We start from the raw sequence: 24,814 nt of genomic DNA, 5'->3' as shown, positions 1-24,814 counted from the left end.
CTGCAAGATGATGCAAAGAAAAATAATTTAAGAAGGATACATAGCAGCAAAGAATCAGGGATAAACACAAATGAAGTAAAAAGGCTATTTACAGAAGTAATAGCAGAAATTGTCCCAAACATGGGAAAAGGTTCTGGCATTTAGATAACTGAGGCATATAGAAATCCAACTAGCCATAACCAAAGTAAATCTACACCCAGACATATAATAATCAAGATCTCACAAATTCAGCATAAGAACAGAATATTAAAAGCTTTTAGAGAAAAGAAACAGATAATCTATAAATGGAAATCAATCAGAATCATGGCAGACTTATTAACACAAACCATCAAGATAAGAAGAGCTTGGAGTGAAGTGTTTCAAATTGTGAAAAAAATAAAACAGCTTCCAACCCATATTGATGTACCCTGCAAAACTGTCTTTCAAACTGGATGGAAAAATAAGATACTTCCATGATAAATAACAACTGAAGGAACTCATGAGCACCAAACTAAACTTACAGAAGTACTAAAAGATATTGTAGAGAGAAATAAAGATGACCATGGTTTCAGGAACAGCAGCAGAGGAGGATCACCAGGACAGGCAACTGAATGAAGGGGAAAAGTGGAGGGCCAACAGCAGGAGGATAACATTTCAGAGATGAACCAAGGTATGCTGGTTTAACTATGAATGTAGACGGCCTCAATTTACCATAAAAAAGAAATATAAAATACATCAATATACTATTTACAAGAAACACATTTACCTCTAAAGGAAATTCATAGACTGAAAATCAAAGGAGAGAAAACAATTATTCCATGTGATAGGAGGCTAGAAAAAAGCAAGGGTAACTTGACCATCAACTGCAGAATGGATAAGAAAGATTAGGCTGCAAAAGCATGGCAGTTGCTGAAGCTGTGGTGCTTTCCTCGCCTTTGAAAACAGACATAGCCCCGATCTTAGACGCTGCAGAAACAGGCTCAACATTGGCCAGGAAGTCTGTAGCAATAGCTGCGGCCGCAAATATTGCGGCCGCGGCCAGAACTGGAGCTGAAACAAAGGTCACCAAGGCCCCTTTGGCTACTAAACTGCTGTCTCTCAGCGGCGTGTTCGCAGTGCACAAGCCCAAAGGGCCCACTTCAGCCGAGCTGCTGAATCGGTTGAAAGAGAAGCTGCTGGCAGAAGCTGGTATGCCTTCTTCAGAATGGACCAAGAGGGAAAAACAGACCTTGAAAATTGGGCATGGAGGAACTCTAGACAGCGCAGCCCGAGGTGTTCTGGTCATTGGAATTGGAAGGGGAACAAAAATGTTGACCAGTATGTTGTCAGGTTCTAAGAGGTATATCGCCATTGGAGAACTGGGAAAGGCCACCGACACACTAGATTCTACGGGGAAAGTGACCGAAGAGAAACCTTATGATAAAATAACACAAGAGGATATTGAAAGTATTCTACAGAAGTTTACTGGAAATATAATGCAGACACCCCCTCTCTATTCTGCATTAAAGAAAGATGGGCAGAGACTTTCAACTTTAATGAAGAGACGAAAAGTAGTAGAAGCAAAACCTGCCAGGCCGGTTACTGTATACAGTATCTCCCTTGAAAAATTCCAGCCACCATTTTTTACATTAGATGTTGAATGTGGAGGTGGTTTTTACATCAGAAGCTTGGTCAGTGACATTGGCAAAGCGCTGTCTTCCTGTGCCAGTGTACTGGAGCTGACCAGGGGCCTTTTACACTGGAAGAGCATGCCCTTCCTGAAGACAAGTGGACCATTGATGACATCGCACAGTCCCTTGGGCACTGCTCTTCTCTTTCCCCACTTGTTGGCACTTAAAAAATCAAAACCTGAAGAGGCAAATGAGCAGGACATGAACTGTAAATACATAACTCTAAGTGAGACAAAGGGAGAGGGTGATGTAATTAAGACATGTTGAGACTGGTCTGAAGGATCATCGTTTCCTGGTTGACATGTGAATGAATCCTGTGTGCAGATACAGAATGACAAGCTATGTGCGAGAGACAAATGAATACTCTTTTTTTTTTTTTGAATGAAGAAAGTAAAGCATCACTAACAGTTTCTATAGCATATAATTTATTTGCTATACCTTACATATGGCCTTGCAATTGTTCAGTTCTTTGCTCTTCTATGGATTGTTCTTTAAAGATATTTTTATCTTGTTAAAATACGAATTTGATTAGATTCAGGAAGATTAACTTTCTGAGTTTGATCTTGCTTCAGTCTTTTCCTGTGAAGAAGCTGGACAAATTTTCTAATGAATGAAATATGTGACCTACATGTTTTCTTTAGGTTCACAAAAGTAATTATACTATTTTTATTTAGGCCTTTAGCTCCATTGTTTTGAAATTCTTCAACTGTGGAATAATCACTATTGAATTCTTTATTATGTTTTGGAGTTTATTAGTACTAAAACATTTTACTGATAAGGCTGCACACATCTAGTAATGGCTGTGTTTAGATCGTATTTTTAGATGAACCAGATTATCCTGCTACCACTAGCAGGATGTAAGTAGAATATAATTAATTAATTTCATCTCTGCCATTAGAATAGAAGACGGCTCCTTAGCATTGTATTCTGGCAGCTATGAGATATTTTCTTGGTGATTATATTAACATAGTAAACTACTTTGAATCAAGTTACTAAATAACATAATTTATAAAATTTAGACTAAAGAATATTATCCTACAATTTTCTTCATTTTTTAGTGTTTATTTATATCTTTCTATAAAGCATTCATCTGTATGATGTTTCTTTGTTTGCTCTTTCAAGTGATATTTATAGACATGGAGATAACTGCTCAGCATTTCCAGCAAATCTCTTCTGCTCTGAATATTTAAAAAGAGTGATTCTCCAGTGTTTCATTCAAATAGCTTAAGAAAGTTCACTCTCTCTCTCTTTCCATAATTTTGAAAATGTAGTCAGATTACAAAATGGCAAATTTCATGTAATGAAATTTTTATATTTTAGTTATGGGAATGTAATATATTATACAGCTGTCCTATAGAAACACCCAAATCCCTGTTCATTTACTCAAATGCAATTTCAAAAGGAAGGCTCATTTAAAATAACTTCATGAAATAAGGTTTCTAGGTTTCTGTGAATTGCCTTTTTAAAAGATATTTGCTTACAATCTCAAAAATTTTATAATATGTAAACCAAAGTGGTTTTATTTGTGCTTAATCTAATGTAAACTTAATATAAAAGTTAGACATCTCAGTAGAGTATATTCAGCATATTGACAGCATATTGTAAATGAAAACATTAAGTTAATTGTTAGGGCAAGATAGAAAATGAGAAGAAAATTGATATCATGACATATTAACATGCCAAACACATAAATTTATAAGTTGAAAGTTTATACTGTTATACATTCAGTTAGTGTCCTACATTTTATGTTAACCAAAGATTACAATGGCTGTCCCTGCTTGTTCAAATGTCACAGATTGAGATATGACTTCCTTCATTACCAATTAAAGTTCAAATGAGAAATATTTAGGTTTTAGAACCCAAAGAACTGTGTGCATCCTGTGAAGCTCTTGAAATTCTTGGGGCGAAGGACCATGGAGGATGAAGAAATAAACAAAAGAGTTAGAAAACAGAAAGCTGAGGTCAGGTGGAGCCCTCTCTCAGAATGAGAAAAAAGGACTGCTCAAGGGCTGCAGTGCATTTATTTATACACTTGGCAAGTTGATGTCACGTGACACCCCTCTGCCTGTTTGCTTGGATTGCCTTGGACTCTGGATTGTTTTGGAACTGGAACATCTGGTATATTGGCTCACAGAGCCCTGCAGGGCTCTTTGTTTTTTGGGATCAGCTTTGTTCCAGCCCTGCACATGTGATTATCTCCAACTTTAGCCACTACCCATGCTTCTATCCTTTTCTCAACTTAAAAACTGATAGGTTTAATTTGTTAATAGGGAAGAATAGAGATCAAAGAGTAGAGGCAAATAAATGAAAATTTATTCATAATCTTCACATGTTAATGCAACTGCAGAATTTTAATTTTATATTACCAGTTTTCTGTGTTTATTGTTCAAAAAGTTATCATCTAAGGCATCTACTTTGAATATTTGATATTGTATTAACTGTTTATATTTAGCTTTGATAATGATTATTTTCTGCATATTCATACTCATTTATTTAAACTATTTTTCTACTACTGAATACTAGAGTGCCTTTCTGTTTGATTAGGATAAATTCTTGGAATGGGATAAAGTGAAATTATATCAACAGTTTTATAGTTTACGTTTGCCTCATTACATTCCTGAAGAGTTGTAACATTTTACTTTGGTGCCATTGTGTAGGGATTTTATAAGCTGTTGCTAATTAAGTGCAAGAAAAATCAAAGTTTCTGTAATTTGTTTTTGTGTGATATGTCTGTATACTATTTTCATTTATGCAAATAAATGTCTTAATGGTTTTTTATAATTTAAAAAGAAAAGAAAGATACAGTATATTCATACAATGGAAAGCTACCTACCTATAAAGTAGGATAATCACTTGTAGATAGATGGATGCAACTGGAGATCATGTTCATTGAACTCATATCGGTGAGCACTGAGTTATCTCCCAAGCATAAAAATCTATAAAGGGCTTAGTGGAATCCATAAAGCACAATAGATATTATGAAAGTGATAGGGGAGAAAATGCCTAGGAGGGAGAGGTGGTAACCACTGTTAATTTCTTATTGTCTGGTGCTGAACTCTTGTATAGTTTTCATAATTTTGCTCAATTTGGTTTTGTTGTCTTTTATTGCTAGATTTTACTTTCTCTGATGATATGGGCAGCTATTTTGAAGATAACAGGTTGTATTATGGTAACCTTTGTTGGTGTCTTATTATCTTGTTTTGAATTCTGTAATGCTTTCATTCTCTTGTTTAGATTGGTTTTATTCTGGTTTTTTTGTTTGATTTTAATATGTGTGATGGTATGAACAGCTATTTTGAAGAAAATGAGACATCACAGTAGCCATCGTTGATTTCGTATCATCTTGTTTTGAAGTCCTATAATGCTTTAATTCATTAATTTTGATTGGTTTTATTCTGTTGTATTTTATTTGATTTTATTATATGTGATAGTATGGATGGCTATTTTGAAGAAAACAAGAGACATTATAGTAGCCATTGTTCATTTCCTATTATCTTGTTTTGAAGTCCTGTAATGCTTTCATTCTCTTATTCTGATTGATTTTAGTATGTTTTCTATTGTTTGATTTTATTATGTGTGAAGGTATGGACAATTATATTGAAGAAAACAAGAGACATTATTGATTTCCTATTGTCGTCTTATTTTGAAGTCCTGTAATGCTTTCATTCTTTTGTCTTGGTTGGTTTTATTCTATTTTGCTTCATTTGACTTCATTGTGTGTGAAGGTAAGCACAGCTATTTTGAAGAAAACAAGAGACATCATTTCTTGTTGTCTTGTTTTGAAGTCATGTTATGCTTTCATTCTTTTGTTTTGATTGGCTTTGTTCTGTTTTGTTTTGTTTGATTTTATTGATGTGCGATGATATGAAGAGCTATTTTGAAGAAAACAGGAGACATTGTGGTAGTCATTGTTGATTTCCTGTTGTCTTGTTTTGAAGTCCTGTGTGCTTGTATTGTTCTGTTCTGAATCACTACTCCTTGTTTTGTTTTGTCTTATAGTCTTTAAAAGAAAAAAAACAGTATCACAAAGTTCTCCACAACCTCCTGGATTGTCATTCTGGATGAATAAAAACATAATATCACACAAAAACCTGTATATGAATAGTTACAAAACTTTAACCATGATAATGAAAAACTGGAAATAACATCCATTTGATCCAATGATCAAATCATGTAAGTCCACTCCATACTGATAAGGAACAAAAAGTTGATGCAGGAGACTCTTTCAATAAATCTCCAAAGAATTATATTTAGCAAAGTAGAAAATTACAAATAATTACTTGAAGTATGATTCCCTTGAAGCGTCTGTACTGCAGAAGTAGAGAACAGGATAGTAGTCACCAGGATTTAAAAATGGGGTAGACAGGGAGAAAGGAATAACAAAGAAATGGACTTGGTCATAAAAAGACAATATGAGGGATTCCTTGTGGGCTGAAATATGCTCCATATCTTGAATCAATGTCCATAAACCTGTTTTTGAAATTGTACTACCATAATTTGCAAAAAAACATTTTCCCTACAACTTCATGAGAATACACAGTTACCTCGAAACTAAAAGCTTGATAAGTCAAGTAATTGGAACAAAAAATAAAAACAAATACAAATTTAGAAATTTAAAACTATTATACTTTTAAGGTGTATGTGTGAAAAAACAATGATAGGCTGGGGGTGTAGCCCATACGCGCTTGCCCAGCATGGGTGAGGCCCTGAATTTAACCCCCAGCACTGCAAAAATAAAAAAAAAAAACAATAAACCACAAACAAAAAGACTATCAAAAACAAAACCATTGAGGAAATAAGAAAATGTAACTGATTCATAAGGATAATACTAATTATCAATATCAGCCATGTAAAGATGTGAGTGAAGTAAAAATTATAGACTCAAAGTCTTACGTTAACAACAAATTATGCTGATATAATGTGTAATGTGATGACTAAGTCATGGCAGCATATTGTATACATGTGCATGCATTGCCTGTCATGTATTGCTGACAAACTAGAAACTTGTCAATGGTGTGGATATTATTTTCACCACAGACATACAAAGGTATCTATCAGAGGTGATAGACATTTTAATTAGCTTGCTGTAGTAATCATTTGACAATGTACACATATGCCAAAACGCCATGCTGTACTTCTTCAATATGTTTATTTCCTAGTTATACTTCAATAAATCTGGAAAGATGCTTATATTATAAGACCAAAAAAGGGCAGAAATCTGAGATTTCAACTTCCACTTTAAGAGTTTAAAAACCTTCTGAGTAATCTAAAAGAAAAGTAATACTTCAGATTTTAGAACCAATGAAATATTAACCAAAACCAGAACATATTTAAATTAAAATCTGTTTTTACAGGGTAAATTAAAAACTGGATAAAACTTTTGAATGAGTAACTGAAAATTTAAAACTGAGGAATAATTGACAATGTAATGAATTAAAAATGTATACAGCTTCTGAAAGATAAATATTTTAAAATACAAGCAATTACTTGGAAAAGCTATCAATAAGTTTGGAGACTTGGTTGAAACAATTCATTTATAGGAGAAGAACATTATCAAATTTCACTCTACCAAAGGAAAAAATGGCTGTGGATAGACATATAATAATTATATAATTCAAATTGCATAGTAAGAATTTTGTTTCCGTAAATAACGCAGGAATCTGGAATGCCATCCTGTCCTGCTAGTCCCAGTGCAGGCTTTCGTGGGTTAGTCTTATCTTAAATCTTGCAATAGCTCCTGTGCAATCACTGCCACATAATCAGGCAATATAGTGATAAAAAGCATATTTAGTGACTCACAAAATCCCAATACTGGTCCCATGTGAGAAGGGACAGCTGGAAGAACGTTTTGTCTATACAAGATCTGTGTGGATCTTCAAGGCTGGTTGAGTATAAATTTTGTCACAAATAATCAGGTCATTATGGTGATTGAAGTATCTTTATTAGAGCAGATTAACAAACTCCAACCACATTATACACAGCTAATGGCCTACAAAATGTCTATCCTACCTCTTTCTCTGTCAGAAAATATAATAAAAAAATCCACCTTCCTGTGGCAAAGATGATAAACACCAAATGCCTTTCTTTAGGGTTCTATTGATTCTTGTTTTCTATCATAGTACAACCTTAAACAACTATGATCATCACAGAATAGCCCACACAACTTTATGTAAAACCAAGTATCTATGACATTTTGCATGAATAGCAAGTACTTTGCTTCTTAAGAAACATAATTCTACACAATAGAGATAAATTGAGCAAGTTATCCATCTGTTATCCATTTCATTTGTGAGGTTTCTAGGAATTTGGCTGTATGAAGGTCAAAGTATTTTCTCCCACATGAGACACATTTTTTCTTTCTTTTTTTTTTTTTTGAGCTACAAAAATTCTCTTTATTTTATTTTTTAAATTTTATTTAAAGAAAGAAGAGAAAATTTAAAACAAAGCAATACATAAAAAAGAAAAAAATAGAATACAGAATTCAAAAAAATTAACCATCATAAACACACTAGTTGATACATTACATTTTTTCATCGTAACAAGAGTTGTTAAAGTTACAAAATCAAAGCATAAAAAGTGGCTAGGCACTCAAACATTGACAGTGCAATCTGTTCTGTTCAATGATCTAATAGAAATTTAGTAATATCGTTATCTATCTTGTACACTATGCATGCTGCTATATCCTTTAGAGCACTTTCCTTCCCTTTCACTTTTATAATATCTATTATACTTTTTGCATTCCATTATTCTGTCAGTGCTTATTTTTTATACTAGAGAGACAAAGTGATATTTACTAATGTGAGGCTTGTTTATTTCACTAATGAGGATATCCTCAAGTTGCCTCCATTTTCCTATAAAGGCCTCAAGATCATCCTTTTTGTAGCTGAATAGTATTCCATTGTATAAATAAATACCACATTTTTTCATCCACTCTGCAGTTGATGGGCATTTTAGTTGTTTGCAAGATTTAGCTATCACAAATAGTGCTACTATGAACATAGGTGCACATATGTCACTGTGACATGACCTTTTCAATTTTTCTGGGAAAATATCCAGGAGGGGAAGAGCTGGATTTAATGGAACTTCCAACCCTAATTTTTTGAGGAATCGCCATACTGATTTTCACAGTGGTTGCACCTGTCTGCACTCCCACCAACAGTGGAGAAGTGTTCCTTCTTCCCCACATCCTCGCCAACATTTGTTATCAATTGTTTTCTTGATGGCAGCCATTCTTTCTGGGGTGAGATGAAATCTCAGTGCTATTTTAATCCACATTTCTCAAATGTCCAGTGATGATGAACATTTCTTCATGTATTTATTTGCCACTTTTATATCTTCATCTGAGAACTGTGTGTTCATCTCTGATGCCCATTTCTGGAGGGAGTCTTTGAATTTGAGGGCCTTGATGTTTTTCAGTTCTTTATATGTTCTGGATATAAGTCCTTTGTCTGAAGGATTGTTGGCTAAAATTCTTTCCCATTCTGTGGGTTTTCTTTTTACTTTGTTGGTGATTTCATTTGAAGTGCAAAACCTTTTCATTAATATGAGATCCCAGTTGTTGGTTCTTTGAAGTATTTCCCATGTGGTTTGCATTTTATTCATGAATTCTCTCCCTACCCCTATGTCACCAAGGATTTACCTACCTTGTCCTCCAGTAGATTTAATGTTTCTGTTTTAGTATTTAGATCCTTGATCCATTTTGATTTTAGCTTAGTGTATGGTGATAGGCATGGGTCTGTTTTTAGTCTTCGGCATATGGAAAGTCAATTTTTCCCACACCATTCATTAAAGAGGCTATCTTTTTTCCAGTGAACTTGTTTAGGCCCTTTGTCATATATCAAGTGTCTGAGTGTCTTTGTAGTTGTGCTTGTATCTCTTAATCTGTTCCATTGATCCTCAGGTCTATTTCTTTGCCAGTACCATTCAGACACTTTGCAGTAAATTTTTAAGTCAGGAATTCAGATGCCTCCTGTCTTGTCTTTGTTGCCCAGAATGGCTTTTGCTATTCTAAGTTTCTTGTCTTTCCAGATGAATTTTAGGAATTTTTTCTCTAGATCTGTAAGGTATGTTAATGGTGTTTTGATGAGATTTGCATTGAATTTGTAAAACAGTTTTGGGAGTATGGCCATTTTCACAAAGTTGGTTCATCCTAACCAAGAGCAAGCAATATACTTCCATTTTCTAATATTCTCTTTAATCTCCTTTTTGAGAGTAGTATAATTTTCAGTATATAGATCTTTTACATTCTTGGTTAGATTGATTCCTAGGTATTTCTTTTTTTAGGTGCTATTGTGAAAGGCAATATTTCCGTACTTTCACTCTCATGGAATTTTTTGTTGGTATACAGGAATGCTATTGATTTTTGAGTGTTGACTTAGTATCCAGCTATGCTGCTGAATTTGTTTATTACCTCTAGCAGTCTTTTAATGGAGTTTTTGGGGTCTTCTATGTACAGTATCATATCATCTGCAAATAATGATAATTTTACTTATTTCCTATTTTTATTTCTCCCTCTTGTCTGATTGCCCTGGCTAATATTTCCAGGACTACATTGAATAGGAGTGGTGACTGTGTCTCATTCCTGATTTTAGGGTGAAGGCTTTCATTTTTTTGTCCATTTAGTATAATGTTGGCTGTTGGTTTGTCATAGGCAGTCTTTATGAGATTGAGGTACATACCATCTATTCCGAGTTTCTGTAGGGTTTTTATTGTGAACATGTGTTGGACTTTATCAAAAGCTTTTTCTGCACATATTAAGATGATCATATGACTTTTATTTTTGGCTCTGTTCACGTGGTGTATTACATTTATTGACTTGCTATTGCTGAACATCCTTGCATTCCTGGAATAAATCCTACTTGGTCATGGTGTATAATGTTGTTGATGATTTTCTGCATTATGTGTGCCAATATTTTGTGAGAATCTTTGCATCAATGTTCATTAGTGAGACTGGTCTATGGTTCTCCTTTTTGGTTGGGTCTTTCTCTGGTTTGGTATCTTTGGTTTTTTGTTTTGCCTCCAAGAATGAGTTAGGAAGGACTGCTTGTCTTTCAATTTCATTGAAGAGTTTAAGGAGTTTTGGCATTAAATATTCTCTAAATTTCTTATAGGATTCAGGCATCAATCCATCAGGACCTGGGTTTTTCTTTCTTGGTAAGTTTTTAATCACATTTTTTTATTTCATTAGTTGTGCTGGGTTATTCAAAATTGTTGTTTCTTCTTGATTGAGCTTTGGTAGTTCATATGCTTATAGAAATATATCCATTTCCTATGTTTTCCACCCTATGTGAGTAGAGATTTTCAAAGTAGGTGTTCATGATCTTTTGAATTTCCATCTGTAGTAATATCCTTCTTTTCAGTCCTTATTGTGTGATTTCAGTTTTTTCTTTGTTTTTCTTGATAAGGTTGGCCAAGGGTTTATCAATTTTGTTTATTCTCTTAAAAAACAACTCTTTGATTCATTAATTCTTTGTGTTTTTTTTTTTTGTTTTTGTTTTTTTTTTGTCTCAATTGCATTGATTTCTGCTCTAACCTTTACAATTTCCTCTCTTCTATGAGCTTTGGTTTTAACTTTTCTTCTTCTAGAAGTTTGAGATGAAGCATTAGGTTGTTTATTTGTGCTCATTCTGTTTTCTTGTTATGACAATTTATTGCAATATATTTCCCTCTTAGGTCTGCTTTCACTGCATCCCATAGGTTACCATATGTTGTACCTGTATTTTCAATGTATTGTAGATATTGTTTTTATTTCTTCTTTAATTTCATCTATAACCCACTGGTTATTCAGAAGGTTGTTATTTAATTTCCATGTATTTATGCAGGTTTGCAGGTTTTTTGCCATTGATTTCCATTTTTAGTGCGCTATGATTTGATATTATGCATGGGATAATTTCACTCCCTTTCCATTTAGTTAAGAATGTCTTATTGGTTAATATATGGTTTATTTTGGAGAATGTCCCATGTGCAGCTAAAAAGAACGTATATTCTGATGTTGTTGGATGGAACACTCTGTAAACATCCACTAAGTCCATTCACTCACAGTTCTGTTACTTCTCTGCAGGCTTTTTCTCTAGTTGATCTATCTCTTTGTGACAGTGGGGTGGATAAGTTCTACTATTAAAATTTTGTTATTGTGTATTTGATTTTTCTTGTCCATTAGTATTTGTGTTATATAGTTGGGTGCTCCTGTATTTGGTGCAGATATATTTATAATTGTTAATTTTTCCTCTTGTAGTTTTCCACTTACAATTATGTAAGTGGCCTTCTTTATTGTCTTAATCCTTTTAGGTTTGAGGTTCACATTGTCTGCAAACAGAATAGCTACCCCTGCTTTTTTCTGGGTTCCTGTTGCATGGAATACTGTTTCCCACCCTTCTGTCTTTTAATCTATGAGTTTCTTTTTGAGTCACATGTGTTTCTTATCCACAGCATATTGTGGGATCCTGTTTCTTGATCCGTTCTGTCAACCTGTTTCTTTTGATAGGTGAATTGAGTCCATTTACATTTATGGATACCACTGATACGTACTGGCTCGACCTTGCAGTGTTCCTATTGTTGGTTTCCTGCTTTTCTCCCTTGTTTATTTTCTTTTCCAGCCCGGTGGTTTCTTTCTGTTGTTGTTCTGGAGAGTGTGGTCATTTTTATCTCCATCTAGCATGTCTTTCAGTACTCTTTCGAGGATTGGTTTGATGGACATGAATTCCTTTAGTGTTCTTTGTCATAGAAGTATCTTGTTTCTCCAGTAAATTTGAAAGACAGTTTTTCTGGGTACATCAGTCTGATTTGAAAGTTGTTTTCATTTACGAATTGAATACTCGTCTTGACTTGAGTGTCTGTGCTGAGAAGCCTGCCATGATTCTAATAGGCTTTCCTTGATAGGTGAGCTGTGTCTTACCTCTAACAGCTTTTAGTATTCTGTTTTTATGTTGTATGTCTGGGATTTTAATGTGTAGATTTATGTTGGTTGTGATGTTTGGTATTCTATATGCTTCACTTATTTAGATATCAGATTTTTTCCCTATGTGTGGGAAAGTTGCTATTATTTCTGTAAATAATTTAGTTATGTCATTTACATTGATGCCTGCCTCTTCGCTGATGCCTACTAGTCTTATATTGTTTCTCTTTCATCTTGAAGCTGCTGGATTGTCATTTTATGTTGCTCTGTTGTTCTCATAAGTTCTACCCTTTCATGATAGCTATCTGCGATTTTGTCTTCAATGTTTGAAATTCTATCCTCAGCTTCATTTAAATGGTTTCACCGGCTTTCAATAGAGTTTTTTTATTTCTTTGAATTTGTTTTGTGGATTCTGCTTGTTTTCTACACTGTTCATTCAAAGTTTCAATCAATTTTCTGTGCTCCTGTATTTTTTAAATCTATTTCTTCCTTATGTTGAGCAACTTATTTACTAAGGTTGTCATTTCTGTCTTTATGTAAGGCATTATTTCTAATTTGATTTTCCCTGTAGCATCATGGATTTGTTTCTTTACTTCATTTGCTAACTTTTCCGAGATTCCTGGTGTATAACTCTTAAAGTCCTCTATCTCAGTGTTGCCTGTACTTGCTTCTAGTGGACTAGATGTTTGAGATGGCATTTTGCCTTTTTATTGTGTCATTTTCACCTTTTGGGTAAATATTTGGTCTTTCAATCCCAACAGTTTCAACTGTCCATAGTGTGAATTTTAGGGTCCTACTGTGTCGTTGATATTTGTCCAATTGCTGGATACTACCGCAGAGCCAGAGGAGAGCCAGTCACCTGAATTCCTCCTACAGGGCCTGTTGCATAAGTCCTATATTCTTTCTGCACTAATTAGCCTAGAAGTATTGATGTAGGTCAACTCTTAGTTCCTGCTATTGCTATGTCTTCAGGTTGCCTCAGGTCATCAGATCTCTCTGTCTATAGTGTTTGTGTCAGCTGAGGCTTTACTGGAGACACAATTTTCTGTACCTTGAAAACCCACCATGAGGAGAAAACACAGTGACTGGTGGAGACTAGGATTTAATAATCAACTCATTCACTCTAGAATGTGCTGCATTGATCCATTTACCAGATAATCCATAATAAGGCTTTAAGTATTCTGTGAAGGCTGGCTATTTTTGTGGATATAGATGAATATCAGATGTCTATGTTATATGTGAAAGAAGATTTTAACAGCCAACACAATGGTTTTGGAAAAGCCAATGCTATATATGTTGCATGGAGTATAAGATAATGCCTTTTTTGTTAACAAATACTGTCTAACAAATACCTGTTAACTAATACTTGATAGGTCTGTGCACGGCAACTCCATGCATGTATTCTCATCTTTCTGTCACTAGGAAAAGAATTTTTCAGGAAAAAAACCACAAAGAACATACTCAAATTCTTCTAATCTCCCACCCCAAGTACCCCCACTGTGCCATGGAGCCCTATTTCCTAAAAGCCCCCACAGAACCAGCAGTTGGAGACTGAGGCCAGACATGGAAAAGGAGAGTCTCATGTGGTCAGAGGCAGCAGTGAGAACATGAGACACTTTCTAAGCTGCCCACCCCACAGGCAGCAGCTGGTAAATGAACCAGGGTGCAGATGCCCAACATCAATTTGCATAGTGTAGCAGCAGGAGGGTGGGACAACCATTTTACCTCAAAGTGCTGAGGCTCAAATTCCAGCAGTAGAACAGAACTCGGGTTGCTTCAGTGCCAAGTGGAATGGAGTGGAAGGAGGGAAGTTCTGTCCAGTCACAGTAGACAGCTGGCAGTTGCAACACAGACTGGGAAGTACCTGGCTGAGAAGTAGGAGCTGAGACCTAGGCTCCAATCTGTTGAACATCAAAGCCAGCCCTTCGCTCTAGTTGTTCTGTCATTGTTTGATTGATCACTTTTGTGTCCAGATTTTGTAACCTGAGCAACTAGTTCTAAGATAACAGTGTGAAATATATTAACTAGTCTTAATTTACTACTTTTTTCTTTTTTGGAATCCTGAATGATTTCTATCCTTTTCTTCTGTTTTCCTTTTTAAAATAAAGAGAAACCACAAAAACTCCATAAACACCTGACAATTAAATAGCACCCTAATGAAAACCAATGGATCACAGATAAAACTAAAGAAAATAACTACACAAGTTTCTATAATTAAATAAACAATAATACCAATACAATACCAGAATTTATGTGATACATTAAAAGTTGTCCTATGAATGAAATTTATAGCCATATATTCATATATAAGAAAAACAGAGTGATGATCAAATAAATAACCTAAAGTTGAACCTCAAACTTCTAGAAAAGAACAATCAATTTCAAAGCTTTTACAAGGGAGAAAATTATAAAGATAAGAGCACAAATTAATGTAATTGAGACTAATAAAAATACAAAAATTAAATGAAGAGCTGGTTCTTTGAAAGATTATATAAAATTGACAAACTCTTAGCCAACTTTGCCAAACAATGAAAGAAAAGACTCAAACTCATTTAATTAGGAATGAAAAGGGTAACATCACAATAGATCTTTAGGAAATCTAGATCATCATACCTGCTTGGAGAACCTTTAATGTAATAAGATATAATATGCAGAAGAAATGGACAAACTTCTAGATAAATCACCAAATTTGAATAAGAAAATATAAAAATTCTAAATAAGTCAATTTCAGTCAATGAAATTGAAAATGTAATTAAAAATTTACTAACTGAGACAATCTCAGGCTATGATGAATCAACTGCAGAATTCTACAAGAAATTTAAAGAAAATATAATGTCATTACTTCTCAAACTCTTTAATGAAATTGAAAGGGAATCAATACTTCCAAAAATCATTCCTGAAGCAAGCATTACATTGATACCAAAACCAGAGAAGGATCTAACAAAGAAAGAAAGTTACAGGCCAATCTCCCTAATAAACACTGATGTAAAAATCCTCAATACAATACTAGCAAACAGGCTTCAGCAAATCATCAAGAAGATTATACATTATGATCAAGTGGGATTCATCTAAGGGTTTAACATACACAAATCAATAAATGTAATAAATCATAATAACATAACTAAAAACATATGATCATATCAATACATGCAGAGAAAGTATTTGACAAATACTAATATTCATTCATGATAAACAAAAAAACTACAAAAAATTGGAATAGATGGTCTTTACCTCAACCTGATAAAAGCCGTCTAATGACAAAGCAACAGCCAATGTAATAATAAAGGGTCAAAAACTGAAAGTTTTCTGTTTAAAATCAGGAACAAGACAAGGATATCTACTATCACCACTCCTATTCATTATAGGTCTGGAAATATTAGCCAGAGCAATTAAACAAGAGAAAGAAAAACAGGGAATAAAGACAGGAAATAAAGAAATTAAATTATCTTTATTTTCAGATGACATGATATTTTACTCCAAAATTCCACCAAAAGACTTCTAGATTTAATAACTAGATTCAGTCACAAAGGTGAATACAAAGTCAATACCCAAAAATCAATAGGCTTTCTGTACACTAATAACAAACTCACTGAGAGAGAAATTAGGGAAACCAGGTCTTTCACAACAGCATTAAAATAATAATTTTCTTGGGAATCAATCTAACAAAGGGCATAAAATAGCTCTAGACTGAAACTATGTGTTTTTAAGATAAAGATTAAATATTATATCAGAAAATGGAAAGATATCCTTTGATCATGCATGTGAAGAACCAACATAACAAAAATGGCCATATTCCCAAAATTGTTATACAGATTTAATACAATCCCAATCAAAGCACCATTATCATATCTTGGAAAATGAGAGAAAACAATCCTAAAATTCATTTAGAACCACATGAGACCTAGAATAGCAAAAACAATTCTGGGCAACAAAGGCAAAGCAGAGGGCATCACCATCCCTAATTTGAAATTATACTACAGAATTACTGTGATATAGACAGCACAGTACTGGCAAAAAAATAAAAATAAAAATAAATGTAAAAAGATCTGAGATTCAATGGAATAGACTGGAAGAGGCAGAAACAACTTTGAACACGCTCAGCCAGCTTGATAAACACATTTACTGGAAGCAAGAAATCCTCCTTAATAAATGATGCTGGAAAAACTGGCTTTCCAAAAGCTGAAAACTAAAACTAGACCCATGTCTATCAACATATACTAAACTAAAGTCAAAATGGCTCAAAGATCAAAATGATAATACAGAAACACTACATCTGCTGAAAGAGAGAATAGATAGGACTCTTAAAGACATAGTTGTAGGCAAAGATTTCATGAACAAAACCTTGACAGCATAAAAAATACTGCAAAGAATCAACAACTGGGATCTCATCTTGCTAAAAGGCTTTTGCTTGGCAAAAGATCACCCAACAGATTGAAAAGATAACCCACAGAATGGGAAAAAAATCTTAGCCGGTTATTCTTCAGACAAAGGATTAATATTTAGAACATAAAAAGAGTTGAAAATTAAACCCATCCAGCAAATATGAAGATCCAGTCAAATAATGGTCATCTGCGATGAATAGAGAGAGACACTTCTCAGAAGAAGAAAAGTGGTAAATAAACACATGAAAAAAATGTTTAACATCACAATGATAAGAGTTTATCTCACTCTGCCTATTATCAACAAATCAACCAATAATAAATGTTTTCAGGGCTGTAGGGGAAAAAAGGAATGCTTCTCCACTATTGTGAGAATGTAGACTGGTGCATCCACCGTGGAAATCTGTGTGGAGTTTCCTCAAGCACTGTTCCTTTTGACCCACCTATTCAACTTCTAGGAATCTTCCCAAAAGAATTAAAATCATTACAGTACCACAGCGATATATGTGCCCCTATATTTATAGCAGCACAGTCTGTAATAACTAAATCTTGGAAACAACCCACTGCCCATCAACCTATAAACGGACAAAAAAGATATGCTTTTTTTATACAATGGAATAATAGTCATAAAAAGGGATAAACGAGACATGTACAGCCAAATGGATGGACCTTGGGACCATAAATCAAACATACATGTGTAAATATTGCATTGTCTCTGGTGTGAGAAACTGAGAATGTTAATAACTAAAATGTATAATAGACATTGTGAAATAGGAAGCAATTGTTAAAGAGAAAGAGATTTGAGTGGAGGAGGCAAGACAAGAGAATAAAATGAAAAGAAAAATGATAACATGGAAATAAGGTTGTTAACAATAATAATGAGGGGAACAGAGGTAAAAGAGAGGGGAGGGTAATGGGAAAAAATAGAAACTAAGATATGTCATGTACAGGTACAAATTCCCTGAAATGAATATGATCCTTATGCATATCTACAGTGTATCAATAAACAATTATACAAATTTTTAACACTGGGTACATTTCAATGCATGGAAAAAAGAATCCAGAGAACAAGAAGTCCTTCCTAATACATCAAATAGACAGGAAATAAATCCTATAAAACAATGAGAAAAGATAAAACTTGCCAAAGTATGTGAGTAGGAAGCTCATATTGCAAACTCAATATTGCATTTATTTTCATAAAATTACATTACTAATTAAAGTCAGTTTTTTATTTGATATATTAATCTTTTTTCAAACCAATCATAGGTATAGGTATTGTACAAGTCAATTTCAAACTTTAACCTACTTTTTAAATGTTTATATTTCTAATCTCCTTGGTTTAGGAGTGTTCTTTCCTATCTTGAACTGTAATCTATCCTGAGTAATGATAATGATAAATTATTAACATATGGAGCTTGCTGTATGTCAAGCAATGTTCTGAGTACTTCACTTTGGACAGCTAATTTGGTTTTCATGGTAGTCTGTGAAATGCATGGTGTTATTCCTATTGGCAGATGAGCAAACTGCCCAGGGTCAGTTGTGTTTTAAACCAAGGCAGGATGACTTCATACCCAAGGTCTTAACTACATGCTAAAGAGACTCTAATTTACAACTCATTCCTGGCGCAAGCAGCACCCAATCTATTTCGGTCATTTTTATCTTCATGATTTAAGTTGCATAAACAATGTCTTAACTACAAAGTGAAACACAAAATCTCTGAAGGAAAGTATAAACGATGGCCTAACCCATGTGACTAGTATTAAGAAAAACAAAGGACAGTAGATTTATGCATTTAATTATAAAAATACAATCACTCAGCACCAACATTCCTTTGCATCTATTAAGTTTCACTAGTGCTGAGAAGAATATCTAAAAGACTTGATTGGACAAACGGGGAATTCCAGGATGGAAATATAGCCTGAATGTAACAAATATTTAAAGAAGAAGACTTTGTGACTCTCGTGATGGTTCGGGGAGATAAGCATGCAGACTGATGAAGGAGCACTAACTCTGAGGGCTGGACACCGCTAAACGTGTGAGAACATCTCAGCAAGATGCCAGGACTACAAGAACGTGCTTTACCCTGGGAAAAACAGATGATTATGCCTCAAGTACAAAAAGTCAAAGGTCCTAAATATTGCTACTTGACTGAAAATATTTCCTTCCGTCATAAAAAATAGTTAAAAGTTGTATTAGCATTGGAGAGGAATTAAAGAAAGAATAAAGAAATATGAAATGTAGATTATAACTATTTTTAACATATTTGGGAGAAGTTTTTGGTAAAGATAGAAAGATCTTGCACTAAAATATAAACTCCATAGGGGTCTCATATCTCTTGTTTGTTGATCTGCCATAAACAGTAGCTCAATGGCATTTCTTAATTTAATTAATTCATTAACAAACCAGAAACTACAGTACAGTTTCTGTTATATACATAAATTCTACCCAATTATTGATTGGGTAGAATTATCAAATCAATTCTACCCAAAAAAACTGATCACTCTGTTCTCATCTGATTAACATGTTTTCAGAGATACCAGAGTTTTCTCTCCAAGAAGTTTTCTGTTTGTTGCTGTATTTTTGTTGTCCTACGATGCATACACCTGCATTCAGTCTTATCATCCTTAGTTTAGCTAATAGAACAGCAATAGAACCCTCATTACCATCCCCTCTCTGTTTCACTAGCTACTTACTAACTCATCCTAGGCTCTTAATCACTTCAGAGAAAAAATAATAATGCTTTCATAGATCTTTGTGTTTACTTTTTGAAAAGTCTGGTTTGTTCTGCCAGAGCGAAAGCTCCACTCCACCAAATCCTCCTCTCGGTTTATACTGATTCAGACACAAAGGACACAAAGAGGCTGTGTGTATCTGAGGCTCCATCTATCTTCCCCAGTAAATGAAACACTGAAAGCTTTCAGAGTGGCCATGGAAAGCGTCTCAGAATCTGCACATGTGTACATTTGAAACTGTCATGTCTCCATCCCAAGTGACTCAATAAATGCATATACTATTAAGTAAAAGTCACACGCTAGGCCCTGTCTGCAACTGTAGAATACGCAGTGTGCTGGGTGCCCTTACTATCTGCTTAAGGCTTCTTAGGATCTTGCCAGTTTAGATGCCGGGTTGTTCTGTTTCTGAATGACACAGTAAGTGAGTTACTATGGTCTGTGGGAGTGCTCCAAGAATGGCAGCCTTCTTTCTCTTCTCTCTTGTTCCTTCTCACTTAAACACAAAGCATATGTTCCCCCCAAAATCTCCTGTCACAGTAATTAATTCTACACCTAAATTCAGTATTTTTGTCTCTTTTGATTTTATTTTCAGCCTTTTATAATAGGTTTCATTAACATAACTAAAAGAATAAAAGCTGATAAAATGTTACTTGGATGTTAACAAGAATGTACTATGCAATTATCCAGTACAAATGGGAGAAGAGAATAATTTTTCATCATTTCCTTATAACTAACATGCATTAATTTTTGATTTTCAGTAATACTGCAATATATGCCAAATATGCCAATGTATGCCAATATATGTCAAAGGTGTCTCTTTATTTTCCTTTAAATTCTCCATCCCTTTGCTTTGGTCTCTATCTTGGATGATTTGAAATCTGACAACTAACTGTCACTTCTATAGAAAAGTAAGTGCAACCTGAATTCCGAGTCTATTCCCACTATATTATTAATAACACTCTTCTGCCAGTTATTTAGTACATACACATATCAGTTATTTTGCTTTTGAAAGATTCTCAGGCACTGCATTACCTATAAAATTAATTATAAGAGAAATGTACAGGAAATATTTGTTCTATTGATTCTTGCACTGATCTATCAATAATCTGTACACCCCAAAAGTCAAATATGTATATCTTTAAGTCTTAGTCCAAATGAACAGTAGACCAAATTATACAAGATTTTAAGGAAAATATTTCACGAATGTGGAAACTAGACAGAAGCAGCTGTTTGAATGAATCCAATATCCTGCAATGAAATACTGAGACATTTTGCAAAATTGAGTTGGTGTGTCCATGTTTTGATCTCTTGTCTGTATACAATTTGTCTAAACTGTCATGTTCCAAGTCACATTTCCCTGAGGAAAAAGGCTAGTATACAACATCCGGGGGAAAACCTGGGAAAACATAATACAAAACTAAAACTCCACAAGGGAATACGGTGAAAACATGAGAAGTTGTCTACTTCAAAGCCTCTTCCTTCCTCACAGCTGATGATCATTGAGGCTGCCTGGATATCAACACATTGTACGCCTCAGGATTAGGTCAATTTTTTCCTAAACCAATATGACTGGAGCAAGAAACCATATTTTTTTCTCTTTTAAGAGAGGGTCGCTCTATGCAGTTCAGGTTGGCCTTGGGCTCACTTTGTAGCCCAAGCTGGTCTTGAACTTGCAACAATCCTCCTGCCTCAGCCTCCAGAGTGCTGGGATTATAGGTGTGTGCCACCACGCCTGGCTAGAACAAGAATCCTTGTCAATCCATTATCTTTTTCTCACTCTTCAAGAGACTGATTGTGATGAACATCAAACAATGTTGGAAGTTATCTTATGCAGAATCTAAACCAACATAGACATATTAGAAAAGTTTCATATAAAGTTTACCAAATAACAAGCAACTTTTTGGTATTTTACTGTAATAGGAAGCTCCTTACAGATAAATTTCTTAAAATTCTTGATAGTTTCATGTCGATGTCGCTCCCGGCCGGCAGGAAGGACACACGACAAAGTCTGGCAGTGGACAACCTTTTCTTTTATTTTCTCTCCGTACAGCCTGCCCTGGGATCGCTCCCAGCCGAAGCCTCCTCTGGTCCGCTCCCCGCGGCTCCTTCCGTGCTTCGCTCCGAAGCCTCTACCGGTCCGCTCTCCGCGGCTCCTTCCGGGCTTCTACTTCCCCCCAGGGGTGGCACCAGTATATATACGGATACAGTGTCCAATCATATTAAAGTAAGCAAGGCAAGCTGATTGGCTAACATATTATTGAGCGGGTTGTTTACGCGGTAAGCAGGAAACTAACGTGCTCGATGGGAGGGGTAATCTAACTCAGGCTTTGCTCTTTCCTACAGGCCTCACGTCCGCCAAGTAAGGCGACCGGGCTCGGGGCTGCGGCTCCCAACATCTCCCCCTTTTTTATTTATTTTTTATGAATGTGCGCATCGTAGCCCTTCCTGGACTGGGTGCAGAGGCTTATGCCCTATGTGTAGGCCCACCGTAGGTCCTTGGCTTAGACCCTGGTCGGCCGTCCCATGGTCCGCCAAGGCCCTGAGGCCCTCGTCCTTTTTTTAGGGCCAGGCACAAACTGGACGGAACCTGGATGCACACAAGCTTGCACTCATTTCCTCTCCGTAAAGAAATCCCCTCGGAGAGAAATTTAGACCTGGGCAGCATCTAACAGTCCAGCGGCTTACGTGCAGGATGGGGTTAGCTCCCGGCCGGCAGGAAAGACACACGACAAAGTCTGGCGGTGTGCAACCTTGCCTTTATTTGTCTCCGCGTGGGCCCCGCGAGGCCTCCTCTCTGCCACCAGCCCTTTCTCGCCGGTGGACTTTCTCTATCTCTCTCTGTGCTTCCTCTGTGCTTCCTGTCTCGTGGCGGGAGAGGCATTCACTTTTATAGGGTGACAGTGGCCAATCAGTTCAAAGCGCGCGATGCGGGCTGATTGGCTAACATCAGTTGTTGCTAGGCAGACTATCTTACAGAGCGGGTTGTTTAAGTCGCCAGCGCAATCAGGGGGCAGGAAGCAGGCGCCAACTTGACTCACTCGATGGGAGGGGCAATCTAGCTCAGGCTCCGCTCCCACCCACAGGCCCTACGTCCGCCAAGTAAGGCGACCGGTGTCGGCGGCTCCCAACATCTCCCCCTATTTTATTTACTTTGAATGAATGTATGCATCGCAGCCCGCCCTGGATCGAGTGCAGAGGCTTATGCCCTGTGTTGAGGCCCACCGTAGGCCCTTGGCTTGGACCCTGGTCGGCCGCCCCTGGGTCCGCCAAGGCCTTGAGACCCTCATCTTTTTCCAGGGCCAGGAGTGAACTGGACGGAACCTGGATGCACATAGGCATGCACTCATGCCCCTCCGTGTGATCCCCTCGGAGAGGCATCTAGATCTGGGCAGATTCTAGTAATCCAGCGGCTTTCGTGCGCCATGGGGTAGGGCCTGGCTTAGGTTGAGTCATGCTGGGGAGGCACGCTCTTACCCGTCATTGACTCACCTACCCTGCTGTGTAGTGTCAATAGGGAAGGAGTGCGGAAGACCCGCCACATCTAGACCCGGTCGTAGGCCAGTCGAGCGAGCCATGCGTAAGCCTGGGGGTCATTGTGCCCATCACGGGCTGCTGCCAGGGCCGCATGGGCAACCAGGCGTACTTGACGCCAGGCCGCCGCAAGGCGCCCATTAATAAATGATGTAACCCATCGGAGCAAGAATGGTCCTACAAGTAAGAGCAGAAGCAAGGAGCACAGGGGACCTAACAATGGTAAAACATAGGGGAGCAAGCCATTCCAGGCTCCCCAAAAAGGGATTGTCCTGCAGTTCTTTTAGGGCTCATCTTGTTGTTGGGTCTGCGGTTGGCCTCTGGTGGAACAGGCCTGATCTTTAGTCGAGGGACTTGTCGCGTCAACCTCTCTGGGACCCACAGTGGTTTTCGTCCCGGTTCCTGCGGAAAAACACAAACCGCGCCTCGGTTCCAGCTAACCACCGGATCCGGGCCCATCCATTGTCATGCCATAGATAACCGCGCCTTTGGAGGCAGGCCTTGGCTTACTCCCCCTTTTTATTTTTTATTTTTTTTTTTTTATTTTTGGTCTTTTTCGTTTTTTTTTTTTTGTTTTTTTTTTTTTTTATCGGTACCAGGGATCGAACTCGCGATTGCCTGCTTACAAGGCAGGCGCTTATGCCGCTGAGCTAAATCCCCAGCCCCTGTTTCCTCGACCGGCGTTTTTCTCAGCCTGCTCGGCAGAGTAGCCGCCCATGAAAATACCGTCCGCCCCGCAGCGCAACGTCATAGGACGGCGGTCGCGACAGAGTGGAACGGGGCGTCACTTCCTGTGCCGGCTGAGAGAAGGGAGGGTTCCCTGTAGCGGCCTCTCGGCGGGGAGCCGCTTCTGGAGAAGAGCTCCAGGGCGGAGCGGATGGCTCTTTATCTCCTCCCCTCCAGAGAGCGCTCGGGGGCCCTTTTTCCTCTCTCTGCTTTTTTCGAGCGGCGCACGCACACAATTCGCGGCGCAACTCGGCATAGGAGTCAAGGCACGCATGTATCATTTCCCACAGGGGGCGAATAGCCGGCGAAATATCGCCTCCCAATTCCGCCGAGGCGAGGTCCCCGCCTAACTTCTCCCATGACGGCAGGTTTAAATGCCCTGTGGGTAAAAACCAGGGAGCCACCCTATCTATCTCTGCTATGAATAGTTCTAGTGTTTTTTGACCTACCCTGAGGTCTCTAGCTTTTAAAAGCTTCCTAAGGGCCTTTACCAAGGGCCGCGCCTCCGCGCTCGGTAAATTACCCATCTCTAACCTCTAATGGCTGTAACTCACCGCGTGTGACTTAAAGAACCCGTCACCTACGCGTGAGCCTGAGGGGAGTCTAAAAGCCCTGTAGGTGCGCGCCACCCAGAGCCCAGGCTTATCCCCAACTCACCTGTCCGGCAGCACCACGCTGGAGCGTTGCACACCACCGCCGTGTCTCGGGGTTGATCAGTCCCCGTACGGGCCACCAAATGTCGGGGTCGCTCCCGGCCGGCAGGAAAGACACACGACAAAGTCTGGCGGTGTGCAACCTTGCCTTTATTTGTCTCCGCGTGGGCCCCGCGAGGCCTCCTCTCTGCCACCAGCCCTTTCTCGCCGGTGGACTTTCTCTATCTCTCTCTGTGCTTCCTCTGTGCTT

The 24,814-nt window shown here is 37.2% G+C and overlaps 1 protein-coding gene across 1 annotated transcript; it reads left to right on the top strand.

Annotated features, from left to right (window-relative positions):
- The first annotated feature begins 876 nt into the window (after positions 1-876).
- Positions 877-2,113, top strand: LOC100728175 (pseudouridylate synthase TRUB1-like). Its single transcript, XM_063232861.1, is given in 3 exon segments — positions 877-1,698; positions 1,701-1,794; positions 1,796-2,113. Coding segments are annotated over 3 exon segments (1,035 nt in total). The 5' UTR covers positions 877-878; the 3' UTR covers positions 1,917-2,113.
- Positions 2,114-24,814: the final 22,701 nt, after the last annotated feature.

Source organism: Cavia porcellus, unplaced genomic scaffold (genome assembly GCF_034190915.1).
Source record: "Cavia porcellus strain 051 isolate PalLab524CR breed Dunkin Hartley unplaced genomic scaffold, mCavPor4.1 scaffold_21, whole genome shotgun sequence".
NCBI classification, from domain to species: domain Eukaryota; kingdom Metazoa; phylum Chordata; class Mammalia; order Rodentia; family Caviidae; genus Cavia; species Cavia porcellus.
The sequence above is the reverse complement of the archived record's forward strand: the minus strand, read 5'-3'. Positions and strand labels throughout refer to the sequence as shown.